Here is a 16,565-nt window from a genome sequence, read left to right on the forward strand (position 1 = left end):
TAATGCATGAAGAATCACTACTAGTAATCAGATCAAGAATATTACTCCCTCTAGTTGCCTCCCAAACATACTACTGTAGAAAACAATCATCCAGTAAATCTACAAAAGCCTTGCTAGTGTATGTGACCAACCCACAAATTCCAGTCAATCTCTGGGAAATTAAATGTGCCACTGAAAAGGTTAGGGTAGCAAAGGCCGAGTACGAGAAAGCACTGTCTAAGAGAGAGAGAGAGAGAGAGAGAGAGAGAGAGAGAGAGAGAGAGAGAGAGAGAGAGAGCAAAGAACAATGAAAAGGAGATTTTCGTGTATGCGAACACAAAGAAGAAGAAGAAAAGAATATGGTCGTACCGTTGTGTAATTGGTGTGAGAAAGTCTTAGATAAACCACCTGACATTACTAATGAATTGAATATGTTCTTCACATTGATCTTTACTGGTGAAAGATCTTTATGGTGAGAAGAGGCTAAGATATATGAAATTACTTATTTCAAAATTTCAAATGACTGTTTATTAGAAAACTTTGAGCAAAGAGCAAGTAAGGTTCCAGGTGGTGATGGCATATACCCATCAACAATTTTGGAGGTGGCTAGAGAGTGTATTGAACGTTTAAGATTAATTATATGGAAATATTTGAACTGGAGAAATTCCAACATGTCCTCTGTATGTGAAGATAGTTCAAGTGTGAAGTGGATAGCTACGGACCATTCAGTCTTCACTTCACTGGTTGGGAAAATCTTGTAAATCACAATGGTGAATCTTGGAACCAATGATTAAGAGTAAGTCCAGAAAAATTTAGATAGAAATGGCATTCTGAAGATCCATGGCATTGTTTTGTTAAGGGGAAAATCATATTTAACTAAACTGGTTAGTTATTTTGACACTGTTACTTATAACTAGATGTATGGAATAATTTTGACAGTGGATTAAATTTATTTGGATTTTAGCAAGACATTTGACTCTGCATGCTCTTCATAAGAGTAATAGTATTTGCCATTAGTTCAAGGAAGCCACAGGCTTTTGCTGCACTGTCAAAGGAAAAACACACACACCAACCAAGTATATAAGAAAATACAAATGATATGCTTCCTTTCTCACATGGGTAACTATCCATTTGACCTTTGAATTTATTCAAACTACCTGTGAGGGCAACTTGTTCCAGTATCAATGACTCGCTGGCTAAAAGAAAATTTTCTACAATCTAATCTAGACCTCATCCCTGTAATTTGAATTTATGGTCCCTAGTTCTGGAAATTTTTATAACAGTGAAAACAGTGAATCCCTCTCAGAGCCTTATAAACTCAACCAGGTCACTTCTGAGGTGCCTGGTTGCCAACTCTGTAGCTCACAAAATCAAAGTCTTTCCTCATACGGTCTTCCTTTTGCCGATCTCACCATTTGAATTGACTATCTTTGGACCCTTTCAAGAAGCTCAGTGTCTTTTTTTTTTTTCAAATGAGGTCTCCATACTTGAACACAGTATTCCAAATATGGTTTGACAATGTTTTATACAGTGGGATTAGATTACGACCTCTTTATGTCTAGAGGATAACATCGATAAATAATTGATGCGACACTATCCTGGCTGCCTGTTTACACTGTTTCAGAAAACTTCTTGTCTGCTTGTAAAGTAACTCCCAGATTCCTTATCTCCTCCACTGTTTTTAATTCAGCCCCACCAGTGTATAAGTTATTTGGGGATTGCTATTCCCCAAGTGCAACACCTTGCATTTAGCATTAAAACAGCTGCCACTTCTCTGACCATCTTTGAAGTCTGTTCAAATCATCCTGAAGGAGTGACGACTCTACCAATCTTTGTCATTGCAAATTTTGACATCACTCCTTCTAACCCTTTGTCGATGTCATTTATGAAAATGAGAAATGACAGTGGTCCAAGAACCAATTCTTGAGGGACTCTACTCCTGACATTGCAGCAATCTGAAGAATATCCATTAATCACAACCCTCTCTCTTCTACCTTGCAGCTCCAGCAATCCATTTTAGAATCTTGTCCAGTAAACCTAACCTGTTCAAGCTTATTCAGTAACCTCATGAGGGACTGAGTCAAATGCCTTGCTGAAATCCAAATAAACTATGTCGAAATTGTTTCCTACATCCAGCTCGTGAGTAACTTTTTCAAAATAGCCTTCTAAGTTAGTTAAACATGATTTTTCCTTCAGAATGCCATATCTATCTAAATGTTCTTGGATTGTACTCTTAATCATTTCCTCTAAGATTTTCCTATCACTTAGGTTAGACTAACTTGTCTATAGTTTCTGAGAATTACTGCATAAGCTGGAACATGTTAGGATCATGGGCAGGACTCTAAGGTAAATTGCAGGATGACTGCAGGGGGAAGAGGGTTGTGATTAGTATAATGTCAGAAGTGGGATCCCCAAGGATCGGGTTTTGAACTGTTTTTTCTGATTTTCATATACGATGTTGATGAAAGAATAAGAGGGCATGGTGTTAAAATTTGCAGATGATGTAAAAGTTTGGAGAGTGGTTAATGATCAGTGTCAAATGGTGTGCCTTCATATCTTCGGGGATGGTCAGAAAAAATGGCAGTTATGTTTTAACGTAGCAAAATTCAGGTTCTTACCCTTGGGGAAATAGCACACTCAAAATAACTTGTGCTTAGTGGGGTTAGAGATAGAGGAAAGGGATCTGGGAGTTATGATATGAAGTTTGCTGAGCAGGAAAGCCCATAGTGTCCCATTGATGAATCACTGAACAATATCCTGAAGAGATAGGTCATAATCTGACTGTATAAGGCATATTATAAGACTGTACTTGAAATGTTGGTATGTAGGCCTCACCTAAAAATAGACATTGGGCTTCTTGAAAGGGTCAATGGATAAGTCTTATATTGTATGTTGAGTGGTGAGTTTGACAAAAGGGCAGCCATATAAGGTAAGAATTTGATTATGTGGGTTATGGAGCTTAGCAACCAGCCATGGGAGAGGAGATAGTAAAATGAACAAAGGTGAAATTTTCAGTGTTATAAAGCATTTCAGTACTACAGGCTGTAAATTCAAATTATGGGGAAGGGATTTAGAATGGATTAGTATTACTGTGGAAAATGATGCAAGAAAGCAAGCTTATAGAGCATCAGCCAAAAAAAAAAAAAAAAAAAAAAAAGAAAAAGAAAAAAAAAAAAAAAGAGATAACACCCCTTCCCACTTCAATCATCAATCCCCTCCAAGAAATTATTTAGTTCTTTCTTGAATTTATTCAAAATACTCATTTCCACAACAACATATGGAAGTTTGTTCCAACTGTCAACCACCTGCTAGCTGAAAGCAAACTTCCGCACATCTGTTCTGTAACCATCTTTCCTCATTTCGAATTTATGCTTCGTCGTGTGCAGTCTGAGCAAGAAGAAAGAATAAGGCTATCAACATTGAGCTTACTATATCCATTCAAAGCCTTAAGCAACTCAGTCAAATCTCTTCGTAGGTGCTATCTTCAGATGCTGCAGTGTGCAGAACAAAGCCTTTCTCTGTAAGAGCATCTTTTCTTCCCTTCAGTCTCATTGCCCTTCTCTGCACCCCATTCCAGCAGATCCTCATCCTTTCTGAAATGAGGCCTCCAGAACAGTATACACTACTTGTATACAGTACTCAAGATGTGGCCTAACCATGGCCTTGTACAAAGGGATAAACACAGTTCCTGTATATCATTGTTCCACTACACTGAGTGTAGTATTACACAACTACCATTTCTCAGACCATTGGCCTAATTTTTATAGATTTTGTAGCAGTAGAATTGTGGGAATTTTTTAGTCTGTAAGTTGTTGATTACTGGAATGAGTTAACTCCCTAGATAGTTGAGGCTGATGGATTGGAGAAATTCAGAGGTTAACTGGATAGTTACCTTCTACTGTGAGGAAGGGAAGCATAATTAAAAAGTCTATTTTTATTTACTTTTTTATATATAAAAAAGAAGTTTAACATTGTTTAATATATATTTTTTGTTTTTATATGTATTTTGTTATATTTTTATTTTAATAATAATAATTTATATATAATAATAATTATAATAATTTATTCATTATTATTTTTATTCTTTTATTATTATTGTTTTATTTATTTTATATTTTGGACTGGTGCAGCAAAAGTGGCTTCCTCTTACGGTATGGCTAATTTGAAAACTAAAGTCCTGAAAATGCTCCTTGATAATTGATTGGAGAGGGAGAGGAAGATGGATGGATTAATAGTTTGGTTGGTTGGTTAGATGGATTAGTAGTTTGGTTGGTTGGGTGGGCATTCTTTTTTGAGGTTAATGTCACTTAACTTATATGTGTAAAACAGCACTAGGAATGATGTGCTGCAATGAACAACTGCATTCAAACTGCACTCAAGTGGTTTGCCGTAACACATACGAGCAGTTATTCTTAAAAGTCAACTGGCAAGTGCTGTAAATATAAAGGAACATGAAATTAACTACTCAATACTGGCACACTGATTGAATGTTTTGCAGTAATGTTTATTAGACTTGGCACACAGTTTTGTTTTTTGCTTGTGTTGATGTTAGTTTATGTGCATGAATACACTTTTTATAAAATTTTAAAATTTGTTCTGATTTACATTCAGCACAAAAGTAAGTGTTCGCTGTTAGCAGTGAATTCTGGTTATTTTTATTTTAATTTAGATAAACAGTTTTTGTAGATATACGTAATTAGCATTAGCATTAGCATTAGTAGAGGCATATGATGCAAGAAAGCAAGCTTATTCAGCATCAGCCAAAAAAAAAAAAAAAAAAAAAACAACCACTACTCCCATTTCACCCCTCAATTCGTTCGAAATACCTGTCCAGCTGAGCCTTAAATTTGTTTAGGCTATCAACTTCAACAACAAGCGATGGAAGTCTATTCCACAAACCAACTGCCCGCTGGCTAAAGGCGAATTTCCGCACATCTATCCGACATCCGTCCTTCCTCAATTTGAATTTATGCCCTCTCAGGTGATTATTCTGAGCAAGAGGAAGAATCCCATCGGCATTGAGCATGCTCAAGCCATTCAAAGCCTTGTACACCTCTATCAGATCACCTCGGCGATGCCTAGTCTCCAGGCTCTGTAATTTGCAAAACTTAAGCCTTTCTTCGTAAGAGCAACCATTTGTTCCATTCACTAATACTTAATATACGTAAAACCGTTATTTCGTTCGAATCTTGCAGCCATTGTTTTTGTATATAGTGGTAGGGAATTCAAATTTTTAATTGAGGTAGTTAGGTAGCTCTAACATATAATTTATAGAGTAATATGCTTCACTGTTTCTATTAGATAGCATAGTATTGACATTTAATTAATTTAATTTACTGATTTTATTAATTTAAAGTATCATGCCCCAAACTAGAGCAGCAAAGCAACGGGCACAAAGTGGCAGGAGTGCTGTGACTCGGGGGAGAACTGAGGGGGCGATTCTCCAACGCATCAGAGCCTAAAAAAATGTGTGACATGTGAAATGTTTGCCGAACTCTCTGGAATGGAACATGATATTGCCATGGGGGATGTCTTTGTATGTGTGCGCGATGTAAGGAGTGTAAGGAAATCAGGCAACAACTCAGCGTTGTTATGGGCCTATATGAGAGTTTGAAGGACAGGGTGGATGCCCTCGAAAGATCTAAATTGAGGGGCCCATCAGGCTCTCAGCTGCCCACATCAACGCCTGAGCTTGCACTTGGTCATCGTGCAACACGGCGGCAACCCCCAAAGCAGAATGCGCTGGTCCCACAGAAACTAGTAGTTGTTGGTGAATCTATTGTCAGGGAAACGGGAAACATGCTTTGTAAAAAGGATAGGTGGAACAGGACCAGGGTATGTCTGCCAGGGGCAAAGGTTGATGACATTGTAGAGCGGATATCATCTTTTAAGGGCACAAAAGGTGATATAGTTGTACACGTTGGCACTAATGATATTAGGAGTAGGAGACTGGCAGAATTACTTAACAATTACAGGTCACTGTTGAACAAAAGCCGAGAGTTAGGGTTGAATTTGAATGTGTCTGCAATTCTGCCCAGACACGATAGAAGGGAGTATATGATGAGAGCCTTGTCGATCAATTCGGCCCTGGAAAGAATGTGCAAGGCTCAAGGGGTAGAATTTTTTTTCAGCCTGGACTGTACTTGTTAACAGGAGAGACTGCTTCTACAGGGATGGGATACACTTAAATAGAAAGGGTGCAAGAATATTTGCTGATGCTATCGAGGCAGTGTTAGGTGGGTCGGAAAACTGCTAGCTTGGGGGGATACAAGGACTAATAGTTTAACAGTAGCCATAGGCAGAGGTGAAGGTCATTCTTGCACAACTTCTATTAGAATAAGTAGCGACCTGGAGCGTGGGGTGTTGGGAGTTTCAGGGACGGATGGCAGTCATCCTGAAATACGTGGGTATATGGGATGTGTTAGGGTAACTAGGAATAGGAGTAGGAGCATGTATGCTTGCATGTATACCAATGCTAGAAGTATAGTAAATAAATTTGATGAATTTGAAGTGTTGGTCAAGACATCAAAGGCGGATATTGTTGGGATAGCAGAGACGTGGTGTTACACAGATATAAGGAATGCTGAACTGGAATTTGGGGAGTACAATGTGTACAGAAAGGATAGACAGGATAGAAAGGGAGGAGGTGTTATGCTGTTAATTAAGAAAAACATAAAATCAAAAGAAGTGCATCCAGTTGATATAGATGAACAGTGCACTGTTGAGTCAGTTTGGTGTGACATAAGCACTGCGAAAGCAAAAATAAGAGTAGGAGTGTGTTATAGGCCTAATGACTCGAATGAGTACAATGAACAATTGTACAGAGAAATAGAGTGGGCTAGTAAATCGGAATGTCTTATAATGGGGGATTTTAACTTCCCAGATATTACCTGGAACTTGTGGGTTTGTCACTCACACACTAGTCAGACTTTTGTGGATTTATTGGATGATTGTTTTCTGCAGCAGCATGTTCGAGAGGCAACCAGAGAAAGTAATACTCTTGATCTGGTTATCAGCAGTGATCATTCGTGTATTAAGAATTTGCAGATAAAGGAACAACTAGGTGGCAGTGATCACAGTGTACTGATGTGGGATTTACTTAAAGATTTAATTACCATCAAGGGTAAAGGAAAGGGTTTTTGCTTCCGTAAGGGTGAGTGCAGTGGGATCAACTGATTGATCCCACTCAAGCATTCAAGGAATTAATTGTGGATGCTACTAAAAGTTTCATACCTATTAAGAAATATTGTTCAAGGTTTAGGCCTAAATGGTTATCTAATGAACTAATGAGACTTGTAACAGAAGAAAAATGCATGGGATGCATATAAATTATCAAGCGACTCAGAAGCCTACGGTAGACATAAGCTAGTCTGTAATCAGGTCACAAAGTAGGTTAGGCAGGCGAAGGCAGATTACGACAAATCCTTGGCAAAAAATGCTAAGAAAAACAGCAAGGATTTCTTTACTTTTATAAACTCTAAAAGGAAGGGGATGAATCTGATTGGTCCACTTGACATTAATGGTTTGACTGTTGATGATCCTGCTCAGATAGCAAACAAACTGAATGAGTATTTTGCATCTACATTCACACATGAGGAATTATTAAGGTTTGAAAATGGCAGAAGGTTATCAAATTGTAGCAGGATACTTAATGATTTTGTAATAACTGAAAGTAAAGTGGAGCAGAAATTGTTGAAGTTAAACATAAGAAAAGCACTCGGGGTGGATGGGATCTATCCAGTTATATTAAAGGAGGCGGCAAAGCAACTAAGCAAACCCTTAGCCATAATTATGAGAGCATCCTTGGACTCAGGGGAGGTTCCCACGGACTGGAGATGTGCAAATATATCCCCAATTCACAAAGGGGGATCGAAGGGTGACACGAGTAATTACAGACCAGTTAGTTTAACTTCTGTTCCGGGTAAAATAATGGAGTCACTGGTTAAAGATGCATTGCAGGATCATCTAGACAAGACTGCAGCAATAATTCAGACACAGCATGGGTTTGTTAAGGGAAAGTCTTGTCTGACAAATTTGATAGGATATTATGATGTGGTTACAAAGGAACTAGATGCAAAAAATAATTTTGATATCATATATTTGGATTTCAGGAAAGTCTTTGACACTGTTGCGCATGGAAGACTATTGTACAAATTGGAGCAGAATGGTATTAAGGGTAAGTTGCTACAATGGATAAATGGATGGTTAAGTGGGAGAAGACAGAGGGTGGTAATCAATGGGTGCTGCTCTTCGTGGACTAATGTTATTAGTGGAGTCCCACAGGGTTCGGTTTTAGGTCCACTGTTGTTTTGTATATTTATCAATGATATTGATGAAGATATATCAGGCTTAATGTCGAAGTTTGCAGATGATACAAAGGTTGTCAGGGTTGTTAATGACAGTAATGGCAGTGTTCTACTGCAACAGGATCTAGATAATTTGGGCAGATGGGCTAAGAAGTGGCAACTGAAGTTTAACCTTGACAAATGCAAAGTACTGCATATGGGTAGAAGTAACCCCAGAGAAACGTACCAACTGTGGTACTACACTTATGGTGGTAGAAAATGAAAAAGACCTGTGAGTAATTGTGCAGTCAGATATGAAGTTTTCTGAGCAATGCAGACAGGCTGCCAGGGCAGGTCATGGGGTTTTGCCAATGATATATAGGAATTTTTCTAGCAGGGAGAAGGAGGTGATTGTCCCTCTATATAAGGCAATGGTCAGGCCACGCCTTGAGTACTGCGTACAGGTCTGGAGGCCTCATTTTAGGAAGGATGTAGATTTACTTGCACATTTACAGAGAAGGGCCACAAGATTGGTGAGGGGAATGAAGGGATTCTCTTACCAAGAGAGGCTTAAGTTCTGCAAATTGCAGTGGCTGGAGACTAGGCACCTGCGCGGTGATCTGATTGAGGTGTATAAGGCCTTGAATGAGTTGAGCACACTGAATTCTGATGGGATCCTTCCACTTGTTCAGATTACGAACCTAAGGGGGCATAAATTCAAATTAAGAAAAGACAGATGTAGAATAGATGTGCGGAAATTTGCCTTTAGCCAGCGGGTGGTTAATTGCTGGAACAAACTTCCATCTGTCGTTGTGGAAGTTGACAGGTTAAATAAATTTAAGGAGGAACTGGACAGGCATTTGGAGGGAGTGGTGTGATTTTTTTTTTTTTTTTTTTTCTTCTTTGGCTGATGCTGCATAAGCTCATACACTTGCTTTCTTGCATCACATGCCACTACTCCTACTACTACTAATTCCGAACTTTTAATTTTCAAATCTTATGTACGATTTTCGGAATAATAGAGATATTGGAATGTTAATTTTTTCAACATTCCAAAAATTACAATACACCAAATGAATTCTCTCACATTTAAGTGGTAGCAAACATGTTAAGAGAGCTGTGTTGCTTGCTTGCTAAAGCAACACAGCTCTCTTAGCCAGTTACAGGGAAAAAAAAATCCTGTATTTTTTGTAAGACAGTGTCCCCTTCCCAGCATGTTATTCTCTCATTGTAAGAGAACTTCACAGAAATTTCCCAACAAGTGGATAGATCACTGTGACTTAAAGATGTGCCTGTTTAACTGTCGTAATTTTTCAGTGGGGTGATTTGAAGGAAAAGGTGTGTGTGCTGTAAACTAAGATCTTTAGATATCCTTTAGAAAACATACATTGCCAAAAATTAATAATGTGCTAATGAAAAAAGTTTGTCAGAATGTGCATAAAAGAATGCTTTTATGTATTGTGGCAGAAATAAAATATATTGGAAAATATTTGTTTTGTTTTGTTACTCTTTTTATCTGGCTTTTTTGTTTATTCAGTGATATGTTAAACAGTTTCATCCTTCCTCTTGAAATATTGACATAACGTATTCAGTGACATTTCAGTACGATGATTCATCCTGTATGCCACTCATCTAATTGTTCTGAGTAATAAGTTTTTGTTTTTTGTTTAAAAAATTGTCATTTAATTCTAATAAATTAAATATATCTAGATTGAGAGCTTTCTTTAAATTTTAGTTTGTAACAGTGACATTTTTTTGTTATATTAGAAGTTTCCACAGTTTTATAGATTAATTATTTGTATATTTTCAGGTTTTGAAACTTCTGCGATGTTTTGCTGTTGCATTTCATAGAGTACCAAAGCTTCCATCCAGCAGAACAAATTCTGTTGGATCAGAAAAAAACATTCCATTAGGGATTTCCATAAGGAACAATCAAAAAGTATATATTTTTGAAACTTCTTTGGATATCAAAGAGGAAGATCACAAGGTTATAGCTTTAAAAAAGTTGTGATATATAATAAGTAAAATATTTTTGAATGAAATTAAAATTATTTTCTAATCACTTTATAAATACATTAACTTGTGGTGATGGCATTTGCAATTGTAGCAAACACAGTGGTGGGTCAACAGATAAGTAGCCAACTTCCTTTTAATTTCTGGAAAAATATTTGATTTTTTTTAAAATTCTTCTTTGACAGAAGAAGCCTTTGACAGCCATCAAAGTGTATCCTATGTACATAATATTGTCTGCTTAAATTAACTTCTATATTATTATCTTCAATATTATATATTATACAAAATATTTTATACACATTATGGTCGTAATGCATAATTGCTCTAGCAACTGCATTGGCCCATAAGTAATAGTTACAGCTTGATACAATTTATTAACTTTCTTTCCATATTACAACTAAGACAATACAAGAAATATTTATATATATATATATATATATATTGTGTTTTATATTATTAAAGCCTATGTGATTATTTCTTCTTTATCACTTGCTACGTTAATGCTATTGTCATGTGGCAATTTGACATTATACGTGCTTGATATATTACTGGTTAATTGAATAAATTGCTTTCTTAATGTATTGCAGAACTTAAAAAAAATTAAAAGTTGATTATATAACTTTTTATTTTTAATAAAGAATTAAATTGGTGTGTTTTTGTACACCTTTTATTTAAAAAAATATTATGTCTGCTGAAAATAGCAAAAAAAAAAAAAAAAAAAAAAACCATTTCACACACAAATTAGAAACTTCAGTCTCTTATTCTCTTTCATTTTCCAATTTAAAATATCCTTAGAGTGCAAAATTTCAAATGTATTTCTCTTATTATTAAAAAAATTAAAAAACATATATGATAATATTAGTTAGTTACATTATTAATATTAATTAGTTAGTTTTCCTATCTTTACTTTGAAATGTCTTGACTTTGAAACAAGACATTGAAATGTTTTTTATTTGTCTTGTTTTCAATAAATATCTAGATGTTTATTGAAATTTGGGAGAAAAAAATCAAGTAACCTGAAGTTCTAAACAGAGCTTCAGTAGCATGGTAATGGCCCAGTGTCGGCACTGGGCCAGTACCATTCTGTTCTTCAAGCATTAGCATTAGCATTAGCATTAGCATTAGTAGAGGCATTTGATGCAAGAAAGCAAGCTTATGCAGCATCAGCCAAAAAAAAAAAAAAAAAACCCTCTTCCACTTCACCCCTCTGTTCGTTCAAAATACCTGTCCAGCTGAGCCTTAAACTTATTTAGGCTATCAACCTCCACCACAAGGGATGGCAGTCTGTTCCACCAACCAACCACCCGCTGGCTAAAGGCAAATTTCCGCACGTCTATCCTACATCTGTCTTTCCTCAATTTGAATTTATGCCCTCTCAGGTGATTTTTCTGAGCTAGAGGAAGAATCCCATCAGCATTGAGCATGCTTAAACCATTCAAGGCTTTATACACCTCTATCAGATCACCTCGCTGGTGCCTAGTCTCCAGACACTGTAATTTGCAAAACTTAAGCCTTTCTTCGTAAGAGCACCCCTTTGTTCCATTCACTAATCTTGTTGCCCTTCTCTGTACTCGTTCCAGCAGCTCTACATCCTTCTTGAAATGAGGCCTCCAGACCTGTATACAGTACTCTAGGTGTGGCCTGACCATTGCCTTGTACAATGGAATAATCACCTCCTTATCCCTGCTGGAAAAATTCTTGTATATCATTGACAATACTCCATGAGCTACTCTTGCAGCCCGTCTGCACTGCTCAGAGAACTTCATATCTGCCTGCACAATCACCCCCAAGTCCCTTTCATTCTCTACCACTGTCAGTGTAGTACCACAGAGTTGATACGTTGCTCAGGGGTTGCTGTTTCCCATGTGTAGTACTTTACATTTGTCAATGTTAAACTTCATTTGCCACCTCTCAGCCCATCTGCTCAACCTTTCCAGATCCTGTTGCAGCAGTGTAGTGTCAGTAGTGCCCTTGACAACCCTGCCAACCTTTGTATCATCTCCAAACTTGGACATTAAGCTTGATATACCATCATCAATATCATTTATAAATACAGAAAACAATAATGGACCCAACACTGAGCCCTGAGGGACTCCACTAATAACATTAGTCCACGATGAGCAGTGTCCATTGATTACCACTCTCTGTCTTCTCCCACTCAACCACCCCTTTATCCATAGCAGCAATTTGCCTCCAATGTCACACTGCTCCAATTTGTGTAGCAGTCTTCCATGTGCAACAGTATCAAAAGCCTTTCTAAGATCCAAGTATATAATATCAAAGTTATTCCCTGCATCCAGTTCTTTTGTGACTGCATCATAGTATCCAATCAAGTTGGTCAGGCAAGACTTCCCCTTAACAAAACCATGCTGTGTCTGAGTATCCAATCAAGTTGGTCAGGCAAGACTTCCCCTTAACAAAACCATGCTGTGTCTGAGATATAACTGAAGTCTTGTCTAAATGATCCTGCAGTGCTTCTTTAACCAGTGCCTCCATTAATTTTCCTGGAACAGAAGTTAAGCTCACAGGTCTATAGTTACTTGTGTCAGCCTTTGATCCTCCTTTGTGAATTGGGGTCACATTTGCACATTTCCAGTCTATGGGTACCTCCCCTGAGTCCAAGGAAGCTCTCATAATTATGGCTAAGGGTTTGCTTACTTCCTTTGCTGCCTCCTTTAATATAACTGGATAGATCCCATCCACCCCGGGTGCCTTTCTTGTGTTTATCTTCAACAGTTTCTCCTCCACTTTACTCCCAGTTATTTCAAGATTCTGTAGCTTACTGCTAGAGTTGAATACACCTCTGGCATTCCCCTTGCTGAATAACTCCTCATGTGTGAATGTCGATGCAAAATATTCATTTAGTTTGTTAGCTACCTGAGCAGGATCATCAACAGTTGACCCATCAATATCAAGTGGACCAATCTGATTCATCCCCTTCCTTCTAGAGTTTACATAAGTAAAGAACTCTTTGCTGTTTTTCTTTGCATCCCTTGCCAAGGATTTCTCGTAATCTGCCTTCGCCTGCCTAACCTCCTTTGTAACTTGGTTGCATATCAACTTGTATCTATCATAGGCTTCTGTGTCATGTGTTAATTTGTAAGTATCCCATGCATTTTTCTTCTCTGCCATATGCCTCATTAGTTCATCTGACATCCATTTTGGCCTAAACCTTGAACAATATTTCTTAGTTGGTATGTAAAGCCTAGTAGCTTCCAAGATACGTTCTTTGAATGCTTCCCATTTTGAATTTGCTGTTGGTAACATCATCAGTTGGTTCCACTGTATAGAATTTAAATACTGTCTCAGTCCATCGTAGTCGCCTTTACGGAAGCAATAAACCTTCCCTTTACTTAAGCAGAAAGCAAAATGGTTGCAAAGATGGTGGATGGTCACCTGCCAAGTTCTTGCACACAATTTCTGTATGAAAACTGTTAAAAAACAATCATTTCAGAAACTACTGTAGTAAAAGTTTGATTATATTTAGGAAGATAGAAAAAAATTTCAGATTATTAACAGTTAATGCAGGAATGTTATTTTCAAGAGTTACATTAGCATCATTTGAGGTATATGATGCAAGAAAGCAAGCTTATACAACATCAGCCAAAAAAAAAAAAAAAAAAAACCTTCCCGTTTCACCCATCCGGTCACTGCAGATGTTTGTCTAGTTCAGCCTTAAATTTATTTAAGCTATCAACTTCCACAATAACAGATGGAAGTCAGTTCCAGCAATCAACTACCTGCTGGCTAAAGTCAAACTTCCACACATCTATTCTACAGCTGTCTTTCCTCAGTTTGAATCTATGCCCCCCCCTCAGGTTCTTAATCTGAGCAAGCGGAAGTATCCCGTCAGCATTGAGCCTGCTCAAACCATTCAAGGCCTTATACACCTTGATCAGGTCACCTTGCAGGTACCTAATCTCCAGATGCTGCAACTTGCAGAACTTAAACCTTTCTTAATAACTGCACCCCTTTGTTCCACTCACCAATCTTGTTGCCCTTCTCTGCACTCATTCTAGCAACTCCTCATCCTTCCTAAAATGAGGCCTCCAGACCTGTATACAGTACTCAAGGTGTGGCCTGACCATTGTCTTATACAAAAGAATAATCACCTCCTTGTCTCTGCTAGCAAAATTCCTATATATCACTGACAAAACTCCATGTCCTGCTCTGGCAGCTCGCCTACACTGCTCAGGGAACTTCATATCTGACTGCACAATTACCCCCAGGTCTTTTTCATTCTCCACCTCCCTCAGTGTAGTATCACACAGTTGGTACGTTTCTCTTGGGTTACTGCCAGCCATATGGAGTACTTTGCATTTGTTAAACTTCAGTTGCCACTTCTCAGCCCATCTGCCTAACTTTTCTAGATTCTGTTGCAGTAGCATACTGTCTTTACTGTCATTAACAACCCTGCCAACCTTTGTATCATCTGCAAACTTGGACATTAAGCCTGATATACCTTCACCGATATCATTGATAAATACACAAAACAACAATGGGCCCAGCACTGAACCCTGGGGGACTCCGCTAATAACATTAGTCGACATAGAGCAGTGTCCATTTATTACCACTCTCTGCCATCTCCCACTCAACCATCCCTTTATCCATTTCAGTAACTTGTCCTTATTGTCATACCGACCCAAATTGCACAGCAGTCTTCTATGTGCAACAGCAGTATCAAAAGCTTTACTGAAATCCAAATATGATATCTAAATTATTTTTTGCATCCAGTTCCTTTGTGACTACATCATAGTATCCAATGAAATTGGTCAGACAAGACTTTTCCTTAACAGACCCATGCTGTGTCTGAACTATTACTGCTATCTTGTCTAGGTGATCCTGTATCACCTCTTTAAACTAACAGGTCTATAATTATTTGTCACCCTTTGTGAATTGGAGATACATTTGCACATCTCCAGTCCATGGAGACCTCCCCTGACTCTAAGGATGCTCTCATAATTACATCTAACGGTTTGCTTACTTTTTTTTTTTTTTTTTTTTTTTCTCTGTTTATACTCCGGCACGACAACCAAGTCAGTAGAGTTTACAATAAATCGTCAATACAAATATTTATCGTATTTAGTAGTCACGGGCTTGAACCCCGGTCCACTCAAGGAACGCGTGCTATGCACTCTCGCTCCTGACCACTGGGCTACGTCAGGCCTTCCCTTGCTGCCTCCTTTATTATAACTGGATAGATTCCGTCTGCCCCAGGTGCCTTTTTTATGTTTAACTTCAACAATTTCTCCTCCACTTTGCTCTCAGTTATTACAATATCACTTAGCTGCCTGTTAGAGTTTGATAAACGTCTGGCATTCCAGTCCTTGAATAATTCCTCATGTGTGAATGCAAAATACTCATTCAGTTTATCACCTACTTGAGCAGGGTCATCAATAGTCGAACCATTTATGTTAATAAATAATGACCTGTACTTGTTAAATGTACAGGTCAATGCTGAAAGGTCAATGCATGTCAGATGACCAGCCACTATTACCACCCAGTTAAGAATAATTTTTATATATTGACTCTATAGTAGTTTACTTAATGAAATGTCATTAGTAAAATATATAATCTTAAGCCTTGTCTTATTTTGTTAAAAGCTTTAACTGCTGTATGAATAAAACGCTCCAAGTTTTCTTGATGGTTGCTATATATATATATATATATATATATATATATATATTTTTTTTTTTATAATAGAAACTCAAAATAGGGCACAAATGATCTTCCAAAATTCATTGGTCTATTTTCTGGCACTAGCCATCTAATACTAATAATATTAATGAATAAATACAAAGTACATACATATTTTTTGGTGATAAACCACTTGAGAATCAGCAAATTTAGTTTTCATTGACCAGATGATATAAGCAAAGCAGTAGAGAGAGAAGAAAAAATATATCATACAAATTCCAGTCCGGAAAGTGAATGTACTAAAAGTATAGAGGTTGAACAAAATAATGGATTATTATTAAATTACAGTTGCTCAGAGCGAAACGGATACAAAAATAGATTGTGACAAGTTTAATATTAGGAAAATATACATATATTAAGGAAAATATACAAATAAACAAATACAAATATATATATATATATATATATATATATAGAAAAATATACAAATAAAAGCTTTCGGTTGTTTAGTCAACCTTCCTCAGTTAAACTGACAGTTAAGAATGGAGCATGAGGGCGTGTACTGCCAATCTTGTATGTGAAGTGCGTGATTGATTGTTGGATGTTGAAGCCTGTGGCTGTGATGTATGCGGATGTGGCCAGCGTTTATCG

At 37.3% G+C, this 16,565-nt stretch overlaps 1 protein-coding gene across 4 annotated transcripts in view; it reads left to right on the plus strand.

The window, feature by feature from the left end:
* Positions 1 to 16,565, plus strand: part of LOC150087647 (rab GTPase-activating protein 1-like) — a 298,662-nt gene that overhangs the window by 173,842 nt on the left and 108,255 nt on the right. For all 4 annotated transcript variants that reach the window (XR_016546720.1, XM_090369176.1, XM_090369174.1 and 1 more), the window contains exon 6: positions 10,075 to 10,251. Coding sequence is in view for 3 of the 4 variants with exons in the window: in XM_090369176.1 (XP_090225302.1) it covers positions 10,075 to 10,251 (177 nt within the window). In the remaining variant the exon portion in view is untranslated. The remainder of the gene's footprint in view (positions 1 to 10,074; positions 10,252 to 16,565) is intronic.

The sequence above is a fragment of the Mastigoproctus giganteus genome, chromosome 3, assembly GCF_048544385.1.
Source record: "Mastigoproctus giganteus isolate SK-2022 chromosome 3, ASM4854438v1, whole genome shotgun sequence".
NCBI lineage: Eukaryota > Metazoa > Arthropoda > Arachnida > Uropygi > Thelyphonidae > Mastigoproctus > Mastigoproctus giganteus.